The sequence below is a fragment of the Lactuca virosa genome, chromosome 3, assembly GCF_052849685.1.
Source record: "Lactuca virosa cultivar CGN04683 chromosome 3, Lactuca_virosa_CGN04683_v6, whole genome shotgun sequence".
In the NCBI taxonomy this organism is placed as follows: Eukaryota; Viridiplantae; Streptophyta; class Magnoliopsida; order Asterales; family Asteraceae; genus Lactuca; species Lactuca virosa.
In genome coordinates, this window is record NC_136428.1 from 370,676,847 (window position 1) to 370,701,702 (window position 24,856).

The 24,856-nt window shown below is 34.3% G+C and overlaps 1 protein-coding gene across 2 annotated transcripts; it reads left to right on the plus strand.

Annotated features, from left to right (window-relative positions):
• Positions 1 to 2,330: 2,330 nt before the first annotated feature.
• Positions 2,331 to 11,837, plus strand: LOC145167645 (calmodulin calcium-dependent NAD kinase-like). 2 transcript variants are annotated; one of them, XM_079086882.1, is made up of 10 exons: positions 2,331 to 2,375; positions 2,630 to 2,764; positions 2,828 to 2,992; positions 4,317 to 4,540; positions 5,250 to 5,308; positions 7,191 to 7,433; positions 7,844 to 7,973; positions 8,777 to 9,096; positions 9,716 to 9,860; positions 11,393 to 11,837. In XM_079086882.1, exons 2-10 carry the CDS (start codon positions 2,755 to 2,757, stop codon positions 11,648 to 11,650), a joined length of 1,554 nt encoding a protein of 517 aa, XP_078943008.1. In that variant the 5' UTR covers positions 2,331 to 2,375; positions 2,630 to 2,754; the 3' UTR covers positions 11,651 to 11,837. The 2 variants fall into 2 exon arrangements, with proteins under 2 accessions (XP_078943008.1, XP_078943007.1); XM_079086881.1 differs by lacking the exon at positions 2,331 to 2,375 and having other exon boundaries at positions 2,539 to 2,764.
• Positions 11,838 to 24,856: the final 13,019 nt, after the last annotated feature.

Below are 24,856 nucleotides of genomic sequence, written 5' to 3' on the forward strand. Positions count from 1 at the left end.
TATATTAGTCTCATAGATGCCATGACAATGGTTTACTATAAAATGAAGAACATACTTTAGTTAGTTGTTTTCTTGATTAAGTAATGGATTTTGAAAACAATTAGTAACAAAAGATTTTTATGGATGTTTTCATATCATTTTAAAGTCCTGAAATTGTATTTTCCAAAATTAAAGTGTAAGCTTTTGACTCCTTTTGGATTTGGTTATTCTTATATCTTAAGGCTAATCAATTTTTATGAACTAAATTCTTATTTTGATTCATGACCTTGATTAAGAAGGTGTGTTAAGAGATTCTCTAACCACCATGATATATCTTTACTTTTTTCGGATGTGTTATAAGTTGGAAGCCAATGTTATAACCCACTGTTGCTTTGCCTACAACTAAAGTAGAGTACATGTCAATGACTAAAGGGATAAAAGAGTGCATGCAGTTACACAATCTTGTTCAGAGTCTTGGATTGAAGGTGGATAAGCTTATCTTGGTTTGTGAAAGTCAAAGTGTTTTGCGTCTTGCAAAGAACCATGTCTATTTTAAAAAGACGAAACATATTGATGTAAGGTTGAATATTATCATGATGTTTTGGAAGAATAAAATTTTTCTATTAAAAAGATAGATATCAAGGAGAACCAGGTTGATGTGTTGAAAAAGTCATTGCCCACAGAAGCTCAATCATTGCTTGAATTCTTGGACTTGGTAGATGTCCGTTGGAAGTAAGTGTTGGATTTATATGCTCAAGAATCATTTTAGAATGATGTTTTCCAATAACATATGATCTTATAGGGTCACACATTTAGCAAGTTCTCACTTACTGATTATTTATTAGTAATTTGATTATTAATAAATTAAATCAACTCTTGTAATTAGTTAGCGAATAATTGATATTTTATGAAAATAATATATCAAGAGAGTAGAGACTAATTATTAAATTATATGGTATCATTTAATAAATCATGTACAAGTTTTTCGACTCCTTGGATTCCACTAGACTTTTTATATATAACTAGTTTATATATATATAATGTACAAGACATGTCACTTTTCTCTTCGCTCCTCCACATGGCCTAAAGTATTAGGCATGATCAAAGGGTTGCTTGTTGGTATTAGTCTTACACACACCATGCTTCTAACTTACCATACATTTAACTTGTGTAAGAGCATGAGATTTAGATCTAGTGTGGAAGTATTTAAAGGAAAGATAAAACTCACAAAAGTTGTTATTTTTCTCTTCTTCTCTTGCTAGGGCCGAGAGCCTTTTCCCTCTTTTCTCCTCCTATCTTTTGTAAGTGTTGTGATGAGTTTGGTGCTTTAGAAATGTTTCTCCTTTAAGGTTTAATTGTGATAAGTGCTTAAAGGCTTAAGAAGTATTTCATGCAAGATGAGAACTAGCATTCTTGATGACATATACTTGTTGGTGGATACATTATAGAGAAACTTTTTCTTGAGTTTTTGTCATCTTCATCAACTCCCCAAATCCAAGTGGGATCAAAGTCTTCAAAGATTGTATTCTTAACATTATATGGTTATCATAATCTTTCTAATATAATGTAAATGGATCCTTGGTGGTTTTGTTAAAATGGTCTAAAATAATAGTCATTTTTAATATTGTTTCCATTGTTGCTTAAATTTATTTTATAAATAAAAAAAGATCATTTTTAGCTTTCCAAAACCTATCAGTAAGTCCCTTTGGGGTAAAATTGTTGGAGGGAGCGAGAGTTCTTGGTTTCTGGATTTTGGAGCATACTTAAGTCAAGGTACATATTACTAAATGTGATTTGAGAATTATCGACCCGAATGGATATCGACCCGCCCCGAGCAAAGTGAAGAAACCCGACACCAAATAACAACATGATAAGTGTTTGTTGTGTGCGGTTGATGGTCGTTAGCTAGACCCAACCATGTTCTAGTTAGGGTTTATGTTTGTATTTTGTTTATATATAACGACTCATAGTTAGGGTTTCAATTGTGTCGTACTATTGTTTTCAAGCTCATGAATAAGAATACTTTCTTCTATAATGTAGATGTAGATTGTATTAACCGAACCATGTTAACAATTGTATATGTGTGTTTGTGTGATTTTCTCTTTATTCTTAACAAGTTTAAACAAAAACAACTTGCATAATGCAGCAGGAGTTAACAAGTTAACCAGGCAAATTGTCAACGAATTAGAAAAAATCAATAAAACGAATCTTTTATTCCAAAACAAAAATTAAGGTAAAGTATATGTCCTTTGCCATATTCCCTTAAAAGTCTAAAAATATACTTTTGTTGCTATATATGATGAGCGAAATAAAAAAAAAAAATCAACTCCAGTCCAACCCAACCCAAACCAATCCGATTGTTTACAAATCCCTTTGAAAAATACCAACATTATGTGGTATATTGGATTTTACTAGTTATATGATATTTTTGAACAATTTAAACGGGAAGTTGAATGATAGATATAATAAAAAATTAATTACTGAATATATATACTTGATTACCCTTATAGATGGTAAATAGTAAGGACGTCCTGTCCTATTTCTATATTATATGTTCAAGACTTTCTTTTCTGGCGTCTTATAACTTAATGACATATGAACGTTCTTCTCTCCAACCAAAATATTTACATGATGGATTGTTGACTTTCAGATGATAATAACACACACCAAGGAGACAACTCCACTGAATACCACTTATATCTCCGGCAACTCTTTTTTCATTTTCCGGCCACTCCTTTATCCTTTTCCGGCGTCTCTTCTTTTACCAACTCCGTCATGCGTAGAGGTCCTCTCTCTCTCTCTCTCTCTCTCTCTCTCTCTCTCTCTCTAACATCAGAATTTCGCGCAGATGGATACGGCAAGCTAGTGGTGGCGCTCTTCCTTGCCGCAACCACCACCGGGGCCGTGTTGGCCGCCATTAAACATCGTCGCCGGAAAAACTCAAGGTCATTGAAGCCTGAAATTGTCGGATCCAGCCATTTTAGAAGGGTTGAAAAGTTTTCCAACTATGTTGGTAGGTTTATTACAGTTCTTCGTTTTCTCTTCTGTACAACTTTCAATGCACAAAGCACAATATTAAAAGACAAATATTACTATTTTATTCTCGTACATTCTAGGATTCTACTAAGATTTTTGAAGCTTTGGATTGTTAGTTGTTCCAAGTAGTACATTGTGCATCTAAAACTTGTACTTTGGCATTTCTTTTGAGTGACTGGAGTTGTACTATCCAAAGTACATTTCTAGTTGGTATACTCATCTAGTTTGGTAAATTTTGAGATTTATGAAAAAAAGAAAATTATATTATTGGAAATTTTTTTTGACCTTACTACATCACATAGCAGTGTTTTTTTGTTTGTTGAATTGCTACTTAGAGCATAATTTTTTTTATATATTCTATATTAAGTACATTTATATTATAGGAATTATAACAATGTCATCAAATTAAATAACAATATTTATATGATTGGATAAAATTTCCAAAACATATTATTTTGAACTCTAATAGGAATACTAATTTAAAATATTGTATAATTTGGTAGCTTTCAGAGGGTTAACGTCAAAGACAACACACTATTTAAAATGTTTAAAAAACATCACTGAACTAAAAAAAAATCTTATCAAAAGGTAAATTATTGGCGTTTTTGTTCAAAATATATATTAATGACCTCTTATAACTCATTTTAACTGGTAACTGAAATTTTGAGGTCATTAATGAATTAAAAACCATTTAAATTGTTCAAAAAATACATTGATGTTTCAAACACCATTTCACCACCACCACCACCGTATTTTATGAACATGTTATCTATTTATGTGTTTAACCCTTTAATTACTTGTTAAACGGGTTATATAAGGTCATCATATGTATTCTTTGAACAAAAATACAAGTAACTTGATATTTTTTTACCTTCTGATAATAACTTTTTATTTCAGGGTGTTTTTTTGTACAATTTAAAATTTTCATTACCAGGTTTTAACAATATCCCAATTTTAAAAATACAATGTCTTACAAAAAAAAACAATTGAGAGTACAATGTTTTTTTTTTTTTTTTAAAAAAAACATGATATTATAAGATACAAATAAAATGAAAATATGTTATTATTTCTTACATTTACCCCATAAATTTTCGTTCCACCATGAAAGTTGTGTTATGAGTTATGATTGATTTATCAAAATGGAGTACTCAAAATAGTTAATAAATCATCATATGTGATGTTTTCACTTGTAATCATACCAAATGATTTTTATACATTTTGAGACTATCAATGAATTAGTGAGTAAACTCCAATTTTTGCATTTCTTAAGAGAATTGATTTCATGATATGTGAATTTCCAGCAAGGCAACTTGGATTCAAAGATGGAACCGAGTGTCCCGAATTATGTAAATTGACTTCGGATTATGTGAGAGGCTCAAAAGGGTTTAAAGATGGCCTTTACGTGTATTTTTCAAACGAAAAGGATGTAGACTCACTTTGTGAAAAACTTGAAGAAGAACTTGAAAGATGCGTTCTTGGCTATTTTGCTTTCAATTGGAGCCAAACTTCTATTGTGATCAATCAGGTACCATCAAGAAAAAATATCGATTTTAATACTTTTAATGTCATTTTCATTGTTTCGTGTAACTTTAAAATCGATCATATAAACACCGAAAGGAACTTACGACCTTCACATTCCACAATGCATTCAACTCTATACAATTTAATGAATTGTCACATTAGTATTTCATTTTCGATACAACTTAGTCATTTTAGTTTTATAAGAATTATACAAAGTTTAATGGAACATATTTAAAAACTAAAAAGCTTTGGTTTTTTTCTCATTCTACATATTATTGAGCTTCAAATCCATTGTATGTCAATTAGACATTCCACAGGGTATCAACAATGCATTAAATTTTATTGAGTATAACGGATTACCATATCATCATTTTATTTTTCATACAATTTACTTTTTTTTTCTACAGTGCATTGAACTTTATAAAAGTTTGGTCAATGTTCAGTTTTAACTTAAAAAGTTTCATTTTACCATTGAACTTCATTTCCATTTAACGTCAAATGACATACCATTATGTTGATTTAATTCATTGAATGTCAACTAGACATTACATTTAACTCTTTCATTAAACTATACATTGTGGATGCGCTCATATATATATATATATATATATATATATATATATATATATATATATATATATATATAATTGTTTATGGTCCATTCCTTTAATGGTTATGGTTCGACATCAATTTAAGATATATTTATGTGGAAGGTGTTGAGCGATGGATCTGATGAGAGGAAGCTTAAAAACATGGTGTTGACAGCAACGAGGTGACTTTTCTCATCTTTTATTTATTTATTTTATGAATATCGGAATATTGTTATGTACTTCAAAATTATAAATGGCTTAAGACTTTATGAATTGGTTTTTATAATGAATTGGAATCGTTGAAGTAATAAAGTGGTATAGAAATAAAGAAAGACGTATAAAGATTTTTTTAATTGGGCATTAACACTGAATTTATAAAAAGGATAAAAGAAAAAAATTAGTATTATATTCATGTTTTTATGATTGAAAGTTTGAAACAAACAAAAGTGAAAACTGATAAAAACATTAACTCAAGATTTTAAATTTCCAGTTAAATGTCTTTTTTAAACGGTTAAAGAATTCATTCAAGTTGCATGTAATGACAAATTATGACTCTATTTCTAGATAGTACACAGTATAAAAATATCTCAAAAGAATTTATTAAAATATATGTACTATATATTGAAGGAAAAAAAATTAATTAGTGTTTTGAAAAACAATAGACAAAATTGGTACATGAATAATGATATTATATACTCCTAATACAATTTACATTACGATGAATAGTAGTTTTAATGATATTTTAATTAGAGAAACAATACTTATAAAAGTTATATGCTTCATCCCCTGAATTTTGTAAAGGTCACGGCTTCGATTCCCTGAATTTTGTTTTTAACCGGTTAATTTTTCACAGCAATTTTTAATAACTTACCTAAAATATAAACTAAGTGCTCCAATCTATTATATATCTTATTGCGATATATCGTTACGATTGTTATATTCTTTAATAATATTTAAAGGATAGTGGATGGAGTAGGATGTTTTTCATGTGTAAAAAAATCGAACAAGTTGGGAAACATGAGACGTGGAATAATTCAACTTGGATAATGTCACGAATATTAAATGGTTAGTAGTTGGTACATCTAAAATTTTAATCATTGAAAAAAAAAATCATTACATTCAAATTTGTCAAACATTATAAAACTAATTATTATAGCTTGAGCGCACTAACGTCTAAACCCTACAAATACAATTATAAACAATTTTTGATAAAATTGTTTATTAGTTTATATAATTATTAGTTTATATGGTTACAAGAAGTTATAAGTTGATAATTCTTTTCTAAAAAATGTTTGGAAAATGTTTGGATTAGTTTATAATATTACATATTTCAAAAATAAGAATTTTGACTTATATTTTGAGGTTAGTAAAAAGTTGGTTTTAAAAGTATTTTTCAATTTCTTAAATATTTTTTAAGCTTATTGAACTTTTGAAAAACTAATAAATCAAATGTGCATTTTTCAAACTTAGGGTGTGTTTGGCAAAAATAGTTGTTAGCTGGAAACGGGTAGCGGTTAGCTGGTAGCGTGTAGCGTTAGCTGGTAGCGGGAAGCTGTAGTTTTTATTTGTTATATGAGTGTTTGGCAAAAGTAACTGGTACCTTTTGAAATATATAAAATTACATAAAAGGACAATTGATTAAAAATAAATAAATATATAAATATATTTTTAAGAGTGATTATGGAAATTGATTTCAAAAGCTCAGTAGCGTTTTGTTAAACGCTACATGAAGTAGCTTTTAGATTGGGAGCGTTTGTTTAAACTAAAAGTTAAACGCTCGTACTGTCAAACGAAGTTTTTTGTTTAAAATATAACGTTTTGTCAAAAGCTAAAACCTAGAAGCTCCCAAACGCTTCCAAAAGCTCCGTGTCAAACACACCCTAATCCCAAATAATAAAATAGCTTTTGACCAAGTACAATATATAGTCTTTTAGTTATATAGTCTTTTAGTTAATTAATTCTAGTTAAAATCAATAAACTTTCATGTCATAAAACTCAATCACTACTCAACAATTTTAATTCCATAATATTTTATTATAATCATATTGTTATATTAACATGCAGAAAACAAAGATTTGAAAAAATTACAAAGGACTTGAGAGTAACAAGAGCATTCTCAACAATCATGGAGGAAATGAAAGTGATCGGAACTAAAACCCCAAAAAAGGGCGATGGCAGCAATGATGCCTTTGCCTCCACAGAGATGAATGGGCCGGAGGTTCACGGAGTCAGAAGCCCGGTGATTCTTTTCATGGGTGGTGGAATGGGTGCTGGAAAAAGCACTGTTCTCAAAGAAATTCTTAAAGAGTAAGTGATGATGTTCGAGCTTTGTTTTGTTGGGATTTTTTATTTTGTGTTATTTCATTTATTATATATTGTTAAGTTGTTCAAAAAAGTGATTTACTAAAAGTATTACAATTCACGGAAAATATATGTCCATTATTTTGTTTTCAACAAAATTATAAGTATATATTTATTGTTTTATATCAATGTTAACTCTAAAGTATATGGAAAACAATGTCATTTCGGGGTTGTGGGATGGTTTGGTTTTTTTCAACAAAATTAAAATGCCACGTAAGCCAAATTATGAGAGGGTATAATTGAATCTGTATAAATAAAAATATCTATTTGATATATGTGTTATTTGTTATAATAATCTATATAAATCACACCTATATATGATATTGAGTGTAATGGAGAATTGTAATATATTGCAGAGGATTTTGGTCGGAGGCAGCAACAAATGCGGTGGTGGTGGAGGCCGATGCCTTCAAGGAGAGGGACGTAATTTACAAAGCCCTTAACTTAAAGGGCCATCACAATGACATGCTTCCAACCGCTGAATTGGTATAATCTCCAATTTCTTTTCTAGTATAAACATATCGGGTCATGTCAAATTAGAACCAACAAAATTTGACACATCCCGCTAACTCAAACTTAGTGGATAGTGTTTGAGATTTTCAGTTGGTTTAATTAAACCGGTCAAATCGTTTAGTCAATACCGATTTAATTAAATAGGTTAGGTTAGAATTGAAAACCCTAAGATGATGACAACATTTCAACCCTTTTATATATTTTTTACATTTTGTTTAATCTTGTAAAATAGAAAAAAAAAATACAAAAACAAAATCCTGATCTTATTTGGACAACTAAGTTGTAGTTTTGTTTCTTTTAATCTAAATAGTTATTTGGCGTTTGTAACATATAACTTGTTTAGGTGTTGTACTCTTTCTTTGAGATTGAGGGTTCAAGTCTCGTCTTAGACATAAGTGGATTCAGGAGTACTTTAATATTAGATTAGATTTGATGTTCTAATATATATATATATATATATATATATATATATATATATATATATAACTTGTTTAGGTTCAAACTTCTATTTCATTCAAATGTTGAAATGTAAATGGGTCAGGGTCGAACCCGTTTTATCTAGGATGTCAGTTTTTTATCTAATATGTCAGATTGTGACTGATAATCTCAACTCGATTAATTAAACATGTTATATTAGTTGAAAATTACAACTCATTTAATTAAACATGTCACGATGAACCCACCTAATTGCTAGGATGTCAACCATATAGACTTGTTCCATGATGCGGATTTATATAATTTGAACATAACATCTATAAGTGTAATATTTTATATAGGTGCATCAAATGTCCACAGACGCAGCTTCGTCAGTATTAGTAACAGCATTAAACGATGGGAGAGATGTGATCATGGATGGGACATTGGCATGGGAACCATTTTTTGAGCAAACAGTTGCTATGGTAAGAAACATTCATAATCAACGTTATCGAATGGGTATCGGCTACAAGGTCTCAGAAGATGGAACAATTAACGAGAATTATTGGGAAAAAGTCGAAGATGATGATGAAGAAGAAGAATTTATACCGAAGAAGACATATAGAATTGAGTTGGTTGGTGTGGTTTGTGATCCTTTTTTAGCAGTCACAAGAGGCATTAGGTAAGATCACAAACACTTTGCTATTTAAAGGGGTCGATTTGTTATACCGGTAACTTGAAGGGTGCTAAGTATAAACTCTCAAATCTTTGCAATAACAATAGTAAAACTTATTTTATCAATTTTTTTTGTTGTTACCAACTCAACAAACTAAAAGTTCAAGAAAAGTAAAACTTTTTTATAAAACTTATTTATGGGTCTTATAAAAAAAACTATGTAAATGAATTTCATATTATTAGCATTGTGAAAAATCTCTATATAAAACCTTGTAAATTTACAAACAAAGTAAGAATACTTTGGTATGAAAAAATATGCCAAAATAATTTTTTTGACTTTCAAAAACCTATTTGCCCAAATAAATAAGCTTTATTGGGAATGCTCTCAAGATTAACTAATGCACATGTAACCCCAAAGTGTACCTTTTTCAAACCTTCCTATTTTAAAAAGGTGTATTGTTGACTGTTCCCTTTAAGGGGTTGACTGTTGTATTTGTAACTAGAGGAATGCAAAGTGTAACTTCCGAATACTGTTGAGTATCGACTATATCAAATATTTAAAATAACCATCAATATGATAAATAGAAGTGATCCTTATTTTAATTTGTAATTTGTAACAAACACAGGAGGGCAATAGCAGTGAAAAGAGCAGTGAGGGTGAATTCACAACTGAAATCACACAAGAGATTTGCAAATGCATTTCTAAAGTATTGCAATCTTGTGGACAGTGCAAAGCTCTATTGCACCAATGGAATTGGAGCGCCTCCAAAGGTTAGTTCATATTTTACTTTTTTTTTTTAATTATTATTATTTTTAATATTCTTTTTCACAATTAAAAATAAGTTCATGATATCTTTTGGAACTCTACCATAGACTATAATAACTCAATTTTATAATATTTAATCCTAAACAAAATGGTATAATAATTTACATTTTATGCATGAAATGTTGTATAGTATATAACTTTGTTTTCTAGTTTTGCAAAGGGAAATCTCCAGAAAAGTCCTAAAATTTTATCCTAATTTACGAAAAAGTTCCAAACTAAATTTTGTTTACGAAAAAGCATGAATTACCGGTAAAAATGGCGATTTGACCCTTTTTTTCCGGTTTACCGGTTTTATTACTTACCTGTTTCACTAAAGTCTCATTATTTTAACCTAATTTGCGAATAAGTCCCAAAATAAAATTTACTAATGATTTGGCCCTTTTCTCTATGTAACATACATTTTACCGGTTTCATTGTTGACCCGGATGCCTAGTCATTAAATGAGATGATGAGATGGATATGTTGAGTTATATAATGCTATGTTTAGCATTTTGGAACTTAAAATACATCCAACGAAGACTACAATAAGTACATAAACTAACAACAACTGCATTATTTTTTACGTTTATAAGAAATATCAAATTGTCTATCTAATCTTATGTAACCTAATATATCTATCTCATCAGACATCAACTCATTTTCTGCCCTTTTTTCTTGGAAACACATATTTTATTGGTTTCATTGCTGACGTAGATACATAGTCATAAATGAGCTGATGAGATGGGTATCAAATTTTACAGTAAATGTGACATTATATAACTCATCGTATTCATCTTATCAGCTAATTTAATGATTAGGTGTCTAAGTCAGCAATGAAACCAATAAAATGTATGTTACATGAAGAAAATGGTCAAATCATCAGTAAATTTTATTTTGGGACTTATTCGCAAATTAGGGTAAAATAATGGGACTTTAGTGAAACATGTAAGTAATAAAACCGGTAAACCGGAAAAAAGGGGTTAAATCGTCATTTTTACCGGTAATTCATTCGTAAACAAATTTTAGTTTGGGACTTTTTCGTAAATTAAGGTAAAATTTGAAGACTTTTATGGAGATTTCCCTTTTGCAAAAGGACAAGTTTTAAGTAACAATTTTTTTTGTCATCACGCAATCATTTTCCATTTTAACTTAATAATGTATATAAGAATATTTTTCATATATAATCATTTATGGTTTATAAAATTGTACAATACAATATCTTAAATTATAAATTGCTATATATATAAAAAAATTGTTATGTATGAATTAGCTTCATATATAATTGAATAGTAAGTTTTGGAGAAGATTTAGTATTAATAACTGAATGATAAGTTTTGGACATGATGACACTATAACTAACTTCTATTACGTAATTTAATCGAAACTAATGAAAATGATATTATTAATTAGATAACATCATAAGTATGTGATTTATTTCTATGCTAAATTTTAAATGCTATTTAGGCATTTTACCTTTTAGTTTTTGCTTAAATTTTAGCCGATCGAATGGAAAGGTGTCGATTGCAATCTAATGGAGGATGATCCTGATCAAATTAAATGTTTGGAGTGTTTGAACATATTAAAAGATATCAATGATGAAGCAGATTCCATCAACGAGCTTTATGCAGACCCTAAAATGTTAACAAATTCGGATTCTGTATGGAATAAACTTGTCATGATACCGACAAGAACAGATCTTCAACGTGATTTGAAAATTGTGATAGAGAGAATTGAAATGTCAAAATCATGGCTTTAATGTATGAGGCGATAATGTGGATTTCCTTGTATTTTATGATGAAGATGTGTGTTTTGTTTTGAATATTGCATATTAAATTCTTTTATTTCTTTTTTTTAACTGTAAAACCTCAAATTAGGAGAATAACGATACAAATTCTGTAATATTTTGTATGATTACAATAAAGGCATGATGAGTTTAACAATCATCTCTAGTCCACTACAACGAACTTATTAAAATATGTGGTACCAATATCAACTATTAACTATATAGGATTGCGTGATTGCAACATCCAAAATAACGCCTTAACTTGTATTATGTTCATATTTTTGCTAGCGTTTAGTTAGCTTGCGTTCATTATATATGGTTGTCGTTCAAAAAAAACATCTAGCTATACCAAAAAAGTATTATCTCAAACCATTGGCGTAGCCACATATACTTCAGGTGGGTCCTAGGACCTACCTATGTTTTAATATTTTATAGAAATTATATAGAAACTTATATTAGGACCTACCTTCTAGTATTGAAAAATATAAAATACCTATCTAATTCTGTATGAGGAACCACGTAACTTTTTGTTCTAGATTCGTCACTGTCTCAAACTATCTTTGTAATGTACATGACACTTGGTTTATAGGTTTATTTCATCAAATAAATATATACCACCGTTGGATCAATGATAGGTTATGAAAACATGTAAACAAATATCTAATCTTTTGTTGAAAAACATATTTAAGTGAAAAACATATTACATTAATAATTACATTATCTTAAAAATAATAATTGAAAAAAAAATATATTATGGTTGATATAAACCGATTAGGATTAGTTCAGAATAGGAGAATAGGATAGATGGCAATCCAATCGTTTGTGATTTGGATCATTATTTGAATTCTAGATTATCCTTACATGTAATGCTTGCACGTGTTGTATATATATACTCATTGTATTTCCATAAAGAAGTAATATTTATGTATAACCTTTATGGTATCAGAGCTTGCAGCTTGATCCTTCGATTCTCTCCTCCCCTTCTGTCGATTGCATTCTTCTTTGTACAGCCACCATTTAAGGAGCCGATGATATCCCCAAAACACCAGAAACCCTCAAATTCTGTGGTGATTAGTCTCAGAAATCAGCATTCCATCATGCCTTTGTTGTCACCAACATAAAGAATGGTGTCCCACTTATCCTCGATCAAACTAGTGATCAATTAGCATCCTGGGTTGAGTTCTTGTAATGTCTGCGTTTCTGGCTAAGCATTATTATAATGATGTAATAGTTAGGGTCAACAATTGTAACTTATTTTGAAGTAATGAAGATGAATTATTTGAGTATTATGTGATTTATGTGCTACATATGTGCTTATAATGATATAATAAAATAATAACAAAAATATGCGTCAAAAATAAAATAATAGATAGACCCAATATCTATGAAGAAAGTTGAAGTAGTCGTAACAAGGATTTCGGGGATATAAGGAACGCTAAAATCCGACTTATAACGAAGAAGTTATGACTCGTTGAAGTTTTACGACTAAACCGGCACGGCGCCGCGTATCGTATAAAGTAAATTTTTGATAAACTATTTTTTAACCTTAGCAATCTAAACAAAAGTCGTAGTATACATTAAACCGAGAACGTACATAAAAAAAAGAACGTCCAAATCTGACTTCGTTTGAAGAAGTTATGATTTTTCTAAGATTTAACCTAACAGTACACAACCCGGAAATCAAATTTTAGATCGGTCGATTTTTAGCCGACACAACCGAAATGAGAATAGAAGATCTCATTAATAGGAGCTCAATGATATAAAGACAACCGAAAATGGACGTCGGATGACAAAATTATGAATTTTTAACGGACTTTAACTGTCTAAGCCTATTAAAATATAACTTTAACAAATAAAATCAAAATTAGCCGACGGGGTCTAAACGAAAGTTGTAGATCACGTCGCTACCTACACGTGGATATAAAGAACATAAAAAACGGAGCTTATATGCGAAAGTTACGGAATTTAGAAAATAATTAAAATATGGGTTAAGTTGCGAGGCTGGCACGTGGCACCATCTCAGCCACAGCTTCTTCCCCATGCCTTGCCACCAGATGGTGACACTTGGCATTCCAACACGTCGTGTTGGGCTCAGAACGCATAGTGTTGGTCAGTTTCTCAATTTCTTCAACCTTTCTACTTCTCTTCTCCCAAACCTTCTAAGTTTTTCCCTAGCACCTCCTAGGTGTTAGAGGCGAGTCCCGGAGCACCAAAAGGCTCCAAGAAAAAGAGCTTTCGGCTCAGAAGCTCTGCCCGCGCAGAGCCCGGTTCCTCGCTAAACCCCCTTGTAAGTGAGTTATGCTTACCATGCTTCAAGTATAACTTATGTTTAAGTTCATTATCGTTATTATGAACCTATAAACAAGATTTATCAGTGATTCAAAGTCGTTATACTGATTGATCTACTTACGCGGATAATGTCTAGGTTGTGATTTAGTGAGGTGTTTAAAGTGGGCTTTCCAAACAGTATACTTCGTATACCAAACGGATCCTACCTCTGATATGATCCTACATGGTTGTTCCTTACTTGATAGATTATGACGTAGAACTTGAGTTAATGATAATTCTAGACTAATAATTAGTCGCATTAAATATTAGACTAAAATTTAGTAATAATAATACTAGGTTCCGTCGAAGGAAAAGACAATTGTTAGAAGTGAAGTCCTGCCTGAATTTCGAGTCATCATTTTAACAAGTGAGTGCATAGTTACTTTCATCTTACATATAGATATGAAATATTTAATATAAATTATGTGTTATACGTGCATATTATCTGTGTTCTTGATATCTATGCTGGTTGAACGATGTATACATGTTTTACTTGATTTAAACTGTATATGTATTTTATATCTATCAATATGTTGGGAAAAGATGGGTATATGAAATAGATGATGAAAGATGAAATAAAATGATGAGAGGCCTCGATGTTGAAATGTAACACCCAAAAATTCAGACCAATTTAAACTTTTAAAAACATTTCGAACCATTAAAAATCATTACAACTTTGTTTTCAAAATGTATAATATCAGAGTTTTCCCAGAAACATAGACAAAACATGAGGAGCTGTACGATCACGCCTTCGCCTTGCCGCGATCCCCTGATGTACCTGAAACAATAAACTGAAACTGTAAGCCCGAGAGCTTAGTGAGTTCCCCCAAAATACCGATACACATACAGTCCATATAAACATATCATAATAAACTGAAAAACATGTAATGGGTCCCCAGCTTTACAGACTGGATTACCCCTGAGCCCACAGTACGAGTCTCCCTTTAGCCCGTAACTGAAATGCTCCCGAGCCCACAGTACGAGTCTCCCTTTAGCCCGTAACTGGAATGCTCCCGAGCCCACAGTACGAGTATCCCTTTAGCCCATAACTGGAATGCTCCTAAGGTATGTTGGCTACCGCACGGAGCAGTACAACCTCAACCCATCCCACATAACATATAACATACCACATAACCATTGAGCATGCAATAATCATATAACATCACAGGTAGTCCTACAAGTCTACCTAACTGACATAACTACTAGCATGCAACACTAACTTATACTCAACATCTAACATTGCTAGAATAACATATCCAATGGGCCGGCCTTGGTGCCTTAGACCCCTTAGTATAGTGAGCATAACTCACCTTGCAACTGTCGTCTGAAACTAGAAAGCTCAACTCCCGGATCACCAACACGAACTCCACCACCTATAGTTACCATAAAACCCTTTTTCATAAATCTCCAAATTACCAAAATACCCTCAGAAGTCAACTGGTCAACTCTTGGTCAAAGTCAAAGTCCACAGTCAAAGTCAACAGTCCATGTTGACTCGACTCGTCGAGTGCAGTTCACCGACTCGTCGAGTCCTTCCTGAACTCGAGAAGTCGTGAAATCCTTGATTGGCTCGTCGAGTTCCTTTTTAACTCGCCGAGTTCATACGTGTCCAAGAATTGGGAGAAACCATAGACGACTCGCCGAGTCTTCGAACGACTCGCCGAGTTCAAGGCAATCTTCAACGGACTCGCCGAGTTTGTTCATCAACTCGACGAGTTCATGACCATCTTCATATGACTCGCCGAGTTGACTATGCAACTCGCCGAGTCCTTGCAGACCTTCATCCATGCAGACACTTTTTAAGCCATGCCAAGGTTCCAGATTACAGATCCAAGCTTCTAAGGCATGTTTAACACGTAAAGTTGCAAACTTTACACACATGCAAGGCCCTAAAGGCTCTAAATGACCAATCTAAGCTTCTAATGGAGCTTTACACCATAGAATAGTCTCATCCTTGCAAAAGCTGGAAACTTTATGGACTTAGGACTCAAAAGAGGTTCAGATCTGAAGTTTAACTTCAGATCTAGCTCTCATACCAAAATCCATTCATGAATAACTAAAGAAAGCCCTAGTTTTCACATATGAATGATTCTAGAAGAAAAAGAGGTTAAGGTAACAGTTGGTTACCTCCAAAACGTGCCCAAACTGAAGTAGACTCTGGATCCACACGGAAATCTTGATGCTAGCCTCTTGATCTACAAGTTTCCTTCACAAAAGTCACTCCCCAAAGCTCCAAAACACTCTCCAAGCTCTCACTCACAGCAATTAGGGTTTCTGGGTCTCAAGAGGGTGATAGAGGACAGTGGGAGGCGCTAATGGTCCAATATATAGGGTGCAAAAACCCTGAAAATTAGGGTTTCCACTGCCAGCTCCTACTCGTCGAGTCCCATGCCGACTCGACGAGTCACTAATTAATTGGCGTGTCCTGGCCCGCTGCTACTCGACGAGTCATAGCGCCAACTCGTCGAGTAGACCTTCAACGTGAAGTCTAAAAGGGAAAAAATATTAATAATACCTGACGGTTGGGATGTTACAATTCTCCCCCACTTGACTTAGACTTCGTCCTCGAAGTCAGCTGTAGCGAATAACTCCGGGTAATGCTCCCGCATCTCAGCCTCCGACTCCCATGTCCACTCGGATCCCCTCCGATGCTCCCATTGTATCTTTACCAACGGAACCTCCTTGTTGCGCATGACTTTTACTTTTCTTTCCAAAACGGTAATCGGTCTCTCAATATAATTCAGGCGCTCATCAACCTGAATGTCATCCATGTGACATCCGCCTAAAATGGATTCGGGTCAACCCAACCCAATTGGAAATTTAATAAACCCTACTCAAGATTACTTGACGCTAATAGGATCAAAACCCATACACTACGATATAAATTGACGTTAATAGCAACATAGTATAGTACAACGTTATAACTATAATCAAATTAAATTATGATACCATATTAAAATCAAATCAAAGTATAATGCTCTAATTAAATTAAAAGAATCAAACTTGAATGCTATAATTAAACTTCAAATAAAAGTAGATTGTTATAATCAAATAATAACCTATCTTTTATAAAACTCCATTTTTATAAACTTTACATTAAATTTTATAAAACTCTATTTTTATAAACTTTACATTAAATTTTATAAAACTCTTATATTAATTATGTAAAAGATGCTTGTGTTAGTGGGAAATTATGAAGACCACCAAAAGCAAAAAGATTATTCCCATGGTCTCCCACTCACACCTCCCATCCACTTTCCTTTCCTTTTTCTCCCAACACATTATTCTCTTCACCACTTAAACCTTCTCTATTCTTTCTCTCACTCTCAATCTCGAAATTCATCCAAGAAATACTCATATTCCAGCCAAGAACAATCTATTATACTCAAATCTTCATCCCTCTTGAAGCATTCATCAAGGTATGTTGTTAAAAGTTTCAAATTCATACAAGAAACAAATTAAATCCACCAAACTATCTAAAACTCATTTTATGCATAAACCTTATTTTTCTCAGAATCCCATCAATAAAATAAGAAGTTCTGGAAATTTTTAGAAAATAACTTATTTTTATTGAATTACTATAATTATTGCAATAAAGTAGGGCAATAATTCACATAAAATACTTTTTGCATTCAATAAATTCTGAGAAAATTATGGGATGACCCATATATTGATTAAGCATAATTTATGAAGTTTCATGCACTTATATTACTGTTTTATGTTTATTTTGTATTTTATTTTGTTTAATGGTTTAAATTGATAATAAATAGCTACACGTGTCCAAAAATTATAAAACCTTATCAGCCAATCATATATTACATATTAATACTAAATAAAAAGTTTAATGAATTTCCTTAATCGTTTACTGTTATTTATGATTTTACTGATTAATTAATAATGAAATATATAAAAAATACTTCTCATAGTCACAAATATCCGAAACTTATACAATGGGCTCTATATCATGTTATAAAACTATGGTTAATTTTACAGAATTTTTGAGAATCATTTATTATTTTTCCCGGATTTTGTTGTTGTTTAATCATTAAAGTATTAAATAAATACTAAAACAGTTAAGAAAAATATAAAAATTTTACAGTAATTAATATTGTATGAAATAATGATTTCCTAATAATTTCATAATTTTTCAATACTGTTTACTATTTAAAACCATTTTCCTAAGTATTTACGCATGTAAAAATGCAATTTTAATGATTATTTCATATAAATAATTGTTAAAATCTGTAAACAATTATAATTGGGCAAGTTATTATTTTAATAAGAAATTATTAAAATCTGGCCTAAATTGAAAATATAAATTAATTATGCAAAGTAATTAATTCAATTTAAAATTCATTTAACAAATGAATACCTTAATATTCTAATCAAAATGAATTATTGTTAATTCATCTAATATAAGAATATGTGTCTAATTATTTGTATTAATACTCCATTCTCGTTTAGCAGTTCCTAAACCAAAACTATTAATTATATTAGGTTGTACGCCATTTTGACCCGAACCGTCTATCGTACGACACACGCATTTCGTTTTGGGACTAAGGTGAGTAATCTACCCCATATTTTATAATTTTCAATACTTTTGGGGTGTATCATGTGGTTCTAATATGTTCCAACTTCATTTTATTGTTTTATCACAATTGAGACATTGTTGGGACATTTATACGTGAGTCATTAATTGTATAACTATTGTTTGTTTACGCTACATGTACTTGTAGTGCATTATCATTTTTAGTCTAATCTCCATGACTATGCCCGTATTCTTGAGGTACGTTATGGACAATAATAGCGCTATTGGGTTGACCACCCCGCCTTGGGACGCTAAGGTGATTGATCGCACGTGGTTGAGTGTGTATGATGATTAGATGCTTCATCCTATATATATTTATATATATACACACATGTATATATAGGGTGAGGACTTATTGTTGTTGTTATCATTTGTTAATCAATATTTGATTTATAAACCGTTATCTCAAATACAATTGTTTGCCGACTTCAAAAGAAAACAAATTTCAAATTATAAATGTTTCAACTTCACAATTTTCTCTACTAAAATTAGATTACTCACCAACTCTCGTAGTTGACCTGTTTTTACCCATGATGCAGATTTGAAGAATGAAGTTGATGAAAAATAGGTTGTGCCTTAGAAATCCACAAGACTATTTAAATTTGATGTAATAAATGTTGTTCGTATTTGGATTTGTATTTGTATTTTTGTGGATCTTGTTTGCATACTTAGTACTTAATTGAATCTAATCATATTATAACATAGTTGTCATGAGACTTTGAACAATATATCACGCCTTGATCGATTCCGACAAGGATCGGGGTGTGACAGATTGGTATCAGAGCCCTTGACTATAGGGAATTAGGTTAATTGCCTTGACCTAGTCTATAGCCTCTAGGGTCCTCTCGTATGCTAGTATATAAAATGCGCACACAACTGCATGCAATTCACACTTAGAAAATCCTAGGAATACCTTTGTGTATTAATTGCTCCCTTAAGTGCATACTTATTACTCCTGACACTTATATGTGTGCATACACTGGTGAATATTCTCCTCTTTCTCTGAAAATCACACACATATTCAAGTGGTTTAAAAAAAATGTATATACATATATATTCCTTAGAGCTCATAGGAAATTCAAAGTCATCCACTCTAGTTGGGTAGGATCATAGTAATGGACGCGTAGTAACTGGAAGAGGGAGGTGCCGGTAGCCCGAAAGTCCTGACTAGGCAAGCATTCGTATACATCCCAATCAACTGAGGGACCAGTTTGCTTACCTGGGGACCAAAGGCGAGAGTTCCCAAACCTATAGGCCAAAGCGCGTCATTCACATTACTTTTGAGCCATCAAAATACCCGACCTTATCAAACGTATCCGAAAGGATACACTCCAAAATGTCCAACTCATTGGACTATTAAGTTCCCTAATGGGCCTAGAAGTGGGAAAGACATGTGAAAACTTAGTTTTGTGGGGGCCCACGCAAGTGCTACATGTTTCACATTTAGTAACCATGGAAAGCCCAAAAGGTGCCCAACACTCCTAACCATGGCCCAACAAGTGTTTTACAATTATTTTACCCAACAATGTCTAAAAACTTTATTTCCATAATCAATTTACAAATAACTCACAAGTCCATATCCGTGTTTCTCGTAGATGGCATTACGACCCCCATACGCTGCTCGCAACAACCGAAGGCTAGCTGCCCTTATCGCCAAGGAGGTAGCAAACGTCATCCCAACAATTGCAACCCAACTTCATTCTATTCAGCCACAAGCTCCAGCAACCACTCCTCGTTGCTCGTTCAAGCACTTTCGTAACTGCAATCCGCCTTACTTCAAAGGCATCGATGGTGCCACCGCACTCCTCACATGGATTGAAGAAATGGAGAGTACTTTCATCCATAGTGAGTGTCCTGAGGACCTGATGGTCCGTCATGCTACATGGTGCCTCCAAGGTCATGCTCTCACATGGTGGAACCTAGAAAAACGGGCAAAGGGAGAGGCTGTTGCCTTGGGAATGACCTGGTCAAAACTAAAGGAACGCATGATGGAGAAGTTCTGCCCTGACAGCGAATTGCAAACTCTCGAGGATGAATTCTGGAATCTGAAACAGGTGGGAGGCGACAACGCGACCTACACCAATAGATTCCATGATCTCTCGAGACTCCTACCTCACATGGTTCAACCTATGAAAACTGCAATACGCCGCTACATCAAAGGGTTACCACGCCAGATCTGTGATTCGGTGACCAGCAGCAGGCCATCTACCCTAGAATCTGCCATTGAAATAGCAGGTCAACTCAACGAGGACAATATGAACGATGGTGTCCTCCCACGCAAGGGTTCAAAGATGTCAACTGAAAAGCCGACCCCTGAGACCCCCCTAATTGTCAAGTCCGAGTCCTCCCACCGACATGACAAAAAGAAGCGGAAAAGTCATCACCACAACCATGCTGTTATTACCCCTGCTACTCCTATCACCCAAGTCACCCCACAAGCCCAACCGAATAAAAAGCTGTATACCGGACCTCACCCCCTCTGTAACCACTGTAACTATCACCATATGACCACCAGCCCGTGTCGCCTCTGTACGAATTGTGGTCGCTATGGCCACTTGGCGGACACATGTCGTGCACCAAAAACTCAGCGACCACTCTATCTACCCTCAAATCAGCAAACACAAACCCGGTATCCAACTGGAACATGCTTCAACTGTGGTGACCCCACCCATTTCAGAAACGCGTGTCCTAGGCTAGTCAATATCATCAACACCCAAGCCCAGGCAAATCCAACAATGCAGGTTCCAGCTCCCAAAGGCCGAGCCTTTGTCATTACCGCAACCCAAGCAAAGACCGATAACAAGGTCGTAAATGGTACGTTTCTCATAAATGACTGCTACGCGTCAGTACTTTTTGATTCAGGTGCCGATAAAAGTTTTGTGTCTTTGGAATTTGAGCCCATACTTCACACATCTCGCACGATTCTTGATGAGTACTTTACCGTAGAAGTCGCCGATGGAAAATACGTTTCACTCAATGCAGTCATCCAAGATTGCACTTTCGATTTTTACGGTCATAAATTTTCTGTCAATTTAGTTCCTATGGAACTTGGTAGCTTCGACATCATAGTAGGAATGGATTGGCTATCCCAAAACCATGTTGAAATAGTATGTTACGATAAGTTCATTCGTATTCCTCTCGCCGACGGTCAAAGTCTTCGTATTTATGGCGAGACTCATTCGAAAAAGCTTAGTCTTATGTCATGTACTCAAGCTCGATCATATCTACGAAAAGAATATATGGCTTTCTTAGCCCATGTGGTGGAAACAAAGGTCAAAGAAAAGAAGATCGAAGATATTCCGATAGTACGAGACTTTCCCGACATCTTTCCTGATGATGTATCTGGACTCCCTCCAGTACGTGAGCTAGAGTTCCGCATCGATCTTGTTCCTGAGGCTACTCCCATAGCCAAGTCTCCATATCGGTTGGCTCCAGCCGAGATGCAAGAATTGGCAAGTCAGCTCCAAGAATTAACCGATAAGGGATTTATCCGCCCTAGTACTTCACCCTGGGGAGCCCCGGTTCTCTTCATCAAAAAGAAAGATGGTTCGTTTCGTATGTGTATCGATTATCGGGAGTTAAATAAATTAACCATCAAGAACCGATATCCGTTACCTCGGATCGACGACCTTTTTGATCAGCTTCAAGGAGCTTCATGCTTCTCAAAAATTGACCTTCGCTCGGGTTATCACCAACTTCGAGTACGGGAAGAAGACATCCCCAAAACCACTTTCTGAACCCGCTATGGTCATTACGAGTTCACTGTTATGCCTTTCGGCCTAACAAATGCCCCTGCCGTATTCATGGACTTGATGAATCGGGTATTTAAACCTTATCTAGACCGTTTTGTTATCGTCTTTATTGATGACATCCTCATTTACTCCAAGACAAAGGCAGAGCATGAAAGACACCTTCGCCTAACTCTCCAAACGTTGCAAGGAAATCGGCTCTACGCCAAATTTTCGAAATGCGAGTTTTGGTTAAATGAGGTACAATTCCTTGGTCATATTGTAAGTGACAAGGGTATTTTTGTCGATCCCGCAAAAGTTGAAGCAGTCCAGAATTGGAAAGCCCCACGTACCCCCAAGGAAATTCGGTCCTTCCTCGGTTTAGCCGGTTATTACCGGCGTTTCATTTCAAATTTCTCAAAGATTGCTTTACCGCTTACTTCTCTCACTTGCAAGGGTACACCATTTGATTGGGGACCCAAGCAGGAATACGCTTTCCAAACCCTTAAACAAAGTTTGTGTAATGCTCCGATTCTTACACTCCCTGAAGGATCCGAAGATTTCGTGGTATTCTGCGATGCCTCCAATCTCGGTCTAGGTTGTGTTTTGATGCAAAAGGGAAAGGTTATAGCTTATGCATCACGACAACTCAAAATCCACGAAAGAAATTATACGACTCATGATTTGGAGCTCGGTGCCGTGGTTTTCGCTCTTAAATTTTGGAGGCATTACCTTTACGGCACTAAATGCGTAATTTTCACCGACCACAAGAGCTTGCAACATATTCTTAATCAAAAGGAACTCAATACGAGGCAAAGACGATGGGTCGAGCTCCTAAATGATTACGAGTATGAAATACGCTATCATCCGGGCAAGGAAAACGTCGTAGCCGACGCGTTAAGCCGAAAAGAACATGCCCATGCATTTCATCTAATATGTTCTCCTATCTTGTCCAATCTCAGTGACCGAATTCGAGGAGCCCAACACTCGGCAATTACCGAAAATGACATGCCCACGGGAATTGATGGGGAGTTGGAAACTAAATCTGATGGTATTTTCTATTATCAAGATCGCATCTGGATCCCAGATCGTGACAATCTTCGTATATTCCTGATGGAAGAAATCCATAAAACCCGATATTCCATTCATCCGGGCACTGACAAGATGTATCATGGCATGAGAACCAATTATTGGTGGTCGGGAATGAAAAAGGATATTGCCTTATTCGTGGCCAAATGTCTTACATGTTCCAGGGTCAAAGTAGAACATCAACGACCCTCTCGACTATTGGTCCAACCAAAAATCCCCAGGTGGAAATGGGAAGCGATCGCCATGGATTTTGTAACCAAACTTCCCCGTACCACAAAAGGACACGACAGCATTTGGATAATCATTGACCGTTTGACCAAATCCGCTCATTTCCTTCCCATCCATGAAAATTTCAAAGTCGAAAAACTTGCTCGGATTTACATCAACGAGATAGTTAGTCGGCATGGCATTCCTCTCAGCATCATTTCAGATCGTGATGGGAGATTTCTCTCTCGGTTTTGGCAATCACTTCAAACAGCCATGGGAACCCGCCTCGATCTCAGTACCGCCTATCATCCTCAGACCGATGGTCAATCTGAGAGGAAAATTCAAACACTCGAAGATATGTTGAGGGCGTGTGTCTTGGATTTCGGAGGAAACTGGGACTCTCATTTACCGTTGGTGGAATTCTCCTATAATAACATTTATCATTATAGCATCAAGATGCCACCATTTGAGGCATTGTATGGCCGTAAATGCCGATCTCCTATTTGCTGGCATGAAATTGGTGAGTCCCACGTGATTCGCGCAACAGTGGATTCTCCAATCGTTGGTCCTGAGCTTATCCAGGAAACAACCGACAAAATCACTCAGATTCGCGATAACCTTCTCGCAGCTCGTAGCCGACAAAAGAGTTATGCCGACAAGCGACGCAAACCGCTTGAATTTACCATGGGTGACATGGTCATGTTAAAAGTGTCCCCATGGAAAGGTGTGGTTCGATTTGGACGCAAGGGTAAATTGGCACCACGCTACGTAGGCCAGTTTAAGATCATAAAAAGGATCGGACCAGTAGCCTACGAGTTGGATCTACCAACAAAGCTTAAGAAAGTTCACCCAGTATTTCATATAGCCAACCTCAAGAAGTGTTTAGCAGACGAGAACCTTCATGTTCCTCTCGAGGATATCCAAATCGACGAGACAATGCAATTTATCGAGAAACCCTTGGAAATTGCCGACCGAAAGGAAAAGCAACTCAAAAGAAGTCGCATTCCCCTGGTTAAGGTCAGGTGGCAGTCGGCACGTGGACCTCAGTATAAATAGGAGCGTGAGGATCATATGCGTACCAAATACCCACAACTTTTCTCTTAAGGTACTCTCTTCTTAAATTTCGGGACGAAATTTCCTAAAGTAGGGGAGATTGTGACATCCGCCTAAAATGGATTCGGGTCAACCCAACCCAATTGGAAATTTAATAAACCCTACTCAAGATTACTTGACGCTAAT

Bases quoted from the DNA above. Each gene is read 5' to 3' on its own strand.
- LOC145167645 (XM_079086882.1), top strand. The intron at 4,541-5,249 runs GTACCATCAAGA...TTTATGTGGAAG, and splicing joins CTTCTATTGTGATCAATCAG to GTGTTGAGCGATGGATCTGA. The intron at 9,861-11,392 runs GTTAGTTCATAT...CTTAAATTTTAG, and splicing joins GAATTGGAGCGCCTCCAAAG to CCGATCGAATGGAAAGGTGT.